At 41.1% G+C, this 5,447-nt stretch overlaps 1 protein-coding gene across 1 annotated transcript; it reads left to right on the plus strand.

Annotated features, from left to right (window-relative positions):
* Window positions 1–289: 289 nt before the first annotated feature.
* hsd17b10 (hydroxysteroid (17-beta) dehydrogenase 10) lies at window positions 290–4,584 on the plus strand. The gene is made up of 6 exons (XM_005741057.1): window positions 290–372; window positions 2,153–2,317; window positions 3,158–3,322; window positions 3,417–3,545; window positions 3,632–3,740; window positions 3,869–4,584. The coding sequence occupies exons 1-6, from the start codon at window positions 349–351 to the stop codon at window positions 4,057–4,059; spliced, it is 783 nt and encodes a 260-aa protein (XP_005741114.1). The 5' UTR covers window positions 290–348; the 3' UTR covers window positions 4,060–4,584.
* Window positions 4,585–5,447: the final 863 nt, after the last annotated feature.

The following is a 5,447-nucleotide window of genomic DNA, read 5'->3' on the forward strand; positions in this document are numbered from 1 at the left end:
GAGACATTAATACCTAAATATTTAATATTTCCGGATTGCAGTGGGGCAGAGGAAGAATTATGGAAGGAGCAGTTAATGGGGAGAACTGTAGATTTTGGCCAGTTAATTGAATAATCTGAAACTCTTGAAAACCAGTTTATTAAAGTAATTACCTCAGAGAGGTTGGTTTGTGTGTCACAGCTTGTGAACTCACTGTCTGACCCATACTCCGGAACAGTAGGAGGCGGTAATGCTCCCTTACGTTGGTTGCCAACCGCCGTTAAACACAAAGAAGAAGAAGAAGATTCATCACAGCCTCTCTCGCACACACACGATCTTTGGTATGACGTCAGCCGAGTCCGATCTACGATGGCGAACATTCGGTGTGTGAAGGTGAGCAGCAGAATAAACATGAAACACCTCCGCGCTGCCTCGCCGTTTTCTTTTCCTCTGAGGAAATATGACGCTAGACTTTCACCCTGCTTCGGTTTCGATTTGTGCGAGTTTTTCTGCTTCTTTCGGCGTGCACGCTCTCTTTGTAGTCCATAAGTTTGAGTGCTCGGCTAGCATACTTGCAGGTTAGCAAACATGCTGATAGCTCCCCCTTCAACCCTCCCGGCTGACCTCCGGCTGTCAGTTAGATGGACACAGGACACACGAGGGCTTTTAAACATGGCAGCTTAAATTAATTAATTAAATTAATAATGCTGTATTTATATTTCAGTTAATAAAAACCGGTCACTGAGATGAATCTGAAGAGTAAATGAAGGTGCGCGCATGTGTGCTTAGCTCCCTTTTTTTGTTAACTTTGCAAAAACAAATAAGGCAAATAACAAATAAGAGAAGGTGTTTAAAACTTTTTCCTCCCAGTATTTTACGCATCAGGTTTTTTCAGGCTCAAGTCTGGTCTCTGGAGACTGTCTGCCAACAAAAGCACAATGAGTCTGTGTCACCTTACTTCACGGAAGCCTGGGAAGTTTCTTATAATCTCCGGATATTTGATACAAACAGTCTATGTTATGCTGGAGTGTATAAAACCCTGGTTAAACATCCTGTGATTTTCTTTCATGGGGGAAACAAAAACCTCTTTGGTGGGTGACAAAATGTTCATATGCAGGGAAACCTGTGGCATTATGATGTAATGGGTCTCCTGATGTAGACTGAATGACTGATCCCGCTGAGGAAACACTGACTGCATCTCCCATATAAAGACACGATCTAGACGTTTACACGTAGAATAATGGTTCATATACCTCCTATACAAAGGAAGGAATGTAGTTCATATTATTGCAGCAAAGACCTTAATTCATGTCTCTTTTTTCTTTAATTAAAACATTTGAATGACAGCTAAATATCCTATGAAATGTCTGTGATCAGACAGTCAGAAGTTATGTATGTTATTTGTGTTCTTTATGGCGACTGGCCACTTTATATTCAATGTTTCTGCCATAAAGGTTTCATTCCTTTAACATGTTTTCAGTCGCCGTTTTGTTAAATTTAAGTAACAATGCCATTTGCTTAGATGTCGGTAAAGATTATGTTTTGGGTTAAAATGCTCCTCATTCCACAGCAGCAGCTACACATACGGCGGGAAGGTCAAAGTTCAAGGTGCAGTGTTACGAAGAAATGATGCCAAAGTTCGTCTAGTTCATTCAACTAGCAGTTTTTTCCACTCCAACAGTATCTTTAGGGAAATTGTGGCATGCGATTATTTCGAATTAAAGCTTTCTTTCAATACAGTGTGGATGTTGCAGTATTATACTATTTCTGAAAGGCCTTTATTGGAGTATTGATCTGATTACTATTGAATTTCAATCATTGAAAACCACAGCAGAGAGATATTGAATAGGATTCATTGGTAGTCACCTTAAAGACACTGGACAAGATTTTAAAAGTATTTTAAATTCAATGAAGCAGCTTTAACATCAAATATGTTTGACTAACCAAAAACAAATCCCATCACAATTTCATGAAGTGTACCTAATATAATCCATTACTGAGGAATTAACGTTGAACAGATAAAACACGCAGTGTCTTTTTGAAAGGAACCCAGTGATGTTCTGATCTGTCCTTTCACTCGTCTTTCTTATTGACCTGCGACTTTCTTTCCCCTTTTCTTCTGCCCCCTCCTCTTGTCCCGGTGGGCGTCCCTCTTTACGTGTGTTTTGAGCAGGGTATGGTCGGCCTGGTAACAGGCGGTGCCTCCGGTTTGGGGCGGGCCACTGTGGAGCGTCTGGTGCAGAGCGGAGCGTCTGCTGTGATCGTGGACCTGCCCTCCTCTGACGGACAGGCTGTGGCAGCCAGTCTGGGAAACCGCTGTGCCTTTGCTCCTGCAGATGTGAGTCCAAAATTCAACCGACGCGAGACTGCATATTTTGGAAACATTAACAGAGAAAGTCACATTTGTAAACACTCCTATCTGTGTGAGCTGTGCGGGGCATAGAGTTTACATGAATCGAATAGAACAAAATGGACCAAAATGCTTCTTAAGCCATGTGTGAAATGAATACTGATTGTCCTTTAGCACTAGAACCACAAAAGCGGTCATTTTGACATCCTGGCATTTAAAAAATCAAGTAACTCTGTTGAATTAAAACACAATTATCTTATATTTCGTGACTTTTCCTAAAAAGGGTTTATTTTAGTGGATTTTTGGGGTGTGTGGGATTAATAAGAAAAAAAAAAGTGCAACAACTTCAACCTAGAACCATCGAGGACGCCATTCTGACCCCATAAAAAAGAATGTGGCATACATTTTGACATAAAGGCAGCTAAAACCTGAGCCAGAGACCACTAGATTGATTGACAGACAGATAAATATATAGTGGGGTGAGTTGTGGAAAAATAATTTGAGCATCAAAACCAAACAGATTTCTGAGATTTGTTGAAAGAAAGTGAAAACCTCACCATTGCATAGATTCTGCATGTGCCACTGGAAATGTAATACCCTGTCAGCTCAGTAGATGGCGCTCACACACAGATGCTGAGCACCAGCCCCAGTGCATTCATGTTGTATATTTTGGCCATAATTATTCTTATTTGTCCTCTATTTTCCTGCAAACAGGGAATATAAAGAATCTTCGGTGCATTTCGAGTTCTTCTACTGGGGTTGTTATTGGCTGGAATGCTTTATAATTTGATGTGAGCAAAAGGGCTTCTTGTCCTCGTCGTTTTCCAGGTGACATCAGAGGCAGAGGTGCGGTCAGCTGTTTCCCTGGCCAAAGAGAAGTTTGGGAAGTTGGACTTGGCGGTTAACTGCGCTGGCATTGCTGTGGCTGCGAAAACATATAACTTTAAGAAGGACCTCCCTCACAGCCTGGAGGACTTCCAGCGCATCATCAATGTAAGACGGCCGGACAGATGATCAGAGGGACGGAAGAAGAAGTAATCAGAGAATCACATGTGGCTGTTATTTATTTATTTATTTTAACCTGCAGGTGAACATTGCAGGATCTTTTAATGTGATTCGCCTCGCTGCGGGCGAGATGGGGAAGAACGAACCCGATGCAGACGGACACCGAGGCTGCATCATTAACACCGCCAGCGTGGCAGCTTTCGATGGACAGGTAAGGTTTAAAAAAAATACTATATATAGTATTTCTTAAGTGAGTGATAAAATAAATGAGTGATTTTGTATTTATTTATTCTTCAGGTTGGACAAGCGGCTTACTCCGCTTCTAAAGGCGGCATCGTTGGGATGACTCTTCCCATCGCACGAGACCTGGCACCCGTGGGCATCAGAGTCATCACCATAGCACCTGGTTAGTGTTCCTACTTAGCCCGTTAGAGTTAACTTAAACTAAACCGAAAACTATGTGGAGAAATTAGATTTTCTGATTATTTTATCAAAAATTGACACAAAAATCAACAAAACTGTTTTTTCCTTCAGGGCTCTTCTCCACTCCTCTTCTCGCCGGTCTTCCAGAGAAGGTGCGTTCATTCCTCGCGCGCCAGGTGCCCTTCCCCTCGCGCCTGGGTGACCCCGCTGAGTTTGCTCACCTGGTCACATGCCTGGTTGAGAATCCCATGATCAACGGGGAGGTCATTAGACTGGACGGAGCCATTCGCATGCAGCCCTGAGCCGTTCTCAGCTCAGTGTTTTATCAGAATCTGCCGGCGACACAAAGATACATGAAAGATGTAGTTCGATGTGAGGAGTTTGAGAAAGCAGGAGGGCTGCGGTTTGTTTCTCGTATGGTAGCATTTTCCATTTTAAATTTTGTGTTCACTCACTGATAACTTCTAGCTACTCGTGTAGGATTGGAGCTAAAATACACAGAAATCCATACGCAGAGAAAAAAAGTGCCCGAGTGCCTTTAAATGTGACGCCAGGTGGTCCTGAACGGGTCCGACTCTTGCTATGAATCATACGTAACATTGTGCATCTGACAGCATCTACAGTGTGAGAACAGGCTGCTGAGTTCATAGAACAAGTCTTGTATGTTTGTCTTTGTGGCTGTATTTACATTGTAAAAATCTGCACACTGTAAATATGTCTGTCAGGAATCACTGACTGTTTTATCAAAATTTTATGGGAATGTAAAAACTGACTATGGTACAATAAACATCACAAGTTTGACTAATCTGTGAGTGAAAGGAAATTAACCTCACGTGATTGATGTTCTCCTTTTTAATCTGTAGCAAAAAACCAAAACAAATATATAACACAAATCTTATTTTTGCTTTAGTACATGAACTTTCCAGCCTCGTGAAAGCTGGAGGATAAATTATTTTAATTACTGGCACATTGGTTTTCCAGAACAAGTACAAGGGAAAAAAATCCTCAGCAAAAATCTCAAACCTCTCTAATCAGAAAATAATATTCTCAATAAAGTTACTTCCAGCTTTCTTAAATAGAAACCGACAGAGATTTTGCATTGTCATGAACTTTTTTTCCCCTTCAATTTCTATTATAAATTTTTATTTGTCTTGACATCCAGTCTGTTTGTGGGACGCATCACTGAGTCATTATGTCGGTTCGGGAGAAAAACATGAGCATTCTTTGCTCTGTGTTAAGATCCTTTATCGTCTAGACAAATATACTTAATAAATCTACTTTTAATCCATGGAAAGAGAAAAGTCTGAAATCTCAGTGCACGCCTGTCCATTTACTGTAATTATTATTATAATTATTACAATCTCCCCGGGATGTTTACCTGACATGCAGCTTGGTGTCACATGCATATTTATGTATGTACACATAAAGATTGGAGGGATGACCTGTGCTTCCTGTGTGTTAAAGATTGAGTGAAATCTCTAGAACAAACATGGTGTCTGCTCTGGTGGCACTAATGGTGTTAAACTTTAATGTTTTTGTCAGCATATTAAGAAAAGTCTCTCAGGGTGACTGGAGATTTGAGGGCTTGTTGTTTTAATACAAGGCACTGCATGGTTTAGAAAGATCTGTACTGGGCACAGTTCACCACAGATTGAATTCAAAACCAGTGCCAAACAGAGAAATGCCCATT

This window comes from Pundamilia nyererei, unplaced genomic scaffold, assembly GCF_000239375.1.
Source record: "Pundamilia nyererei isolate P.nyererei 1_Seehausen unplaced genomic scaffold, PunNye1.0 scaffold00106, whole genome shotgun sequence".
Lineage (NCBI taxonomy): Eukaryota > Metazoa > Chordata > Actinopteri > Cichliformes > Cichlidae > Pundamilia > Pundamilia nyererei.

Coding starts and splice junctions, on each gene's coding strand:
- hsd17b10 (XM_005741057.1), top strand. CDS start 349: ATGGCGAACATTCGGTGTGTGAAG. Junction 373..2,152: donor CGAACATTCGGTGTGTGAAG/GTGAGCAGCAGA, acceptor TGTTTTGAGCAG/GGTATGGTCGGCCTGGTAAC. Junction 3,546..3,631: donor TGGCAGCTTTCGATGGACAG/GTAAGGTTTAAA, acceptor TTTATTCTTCAG/GTTGGACAAGCGGCTTACTC.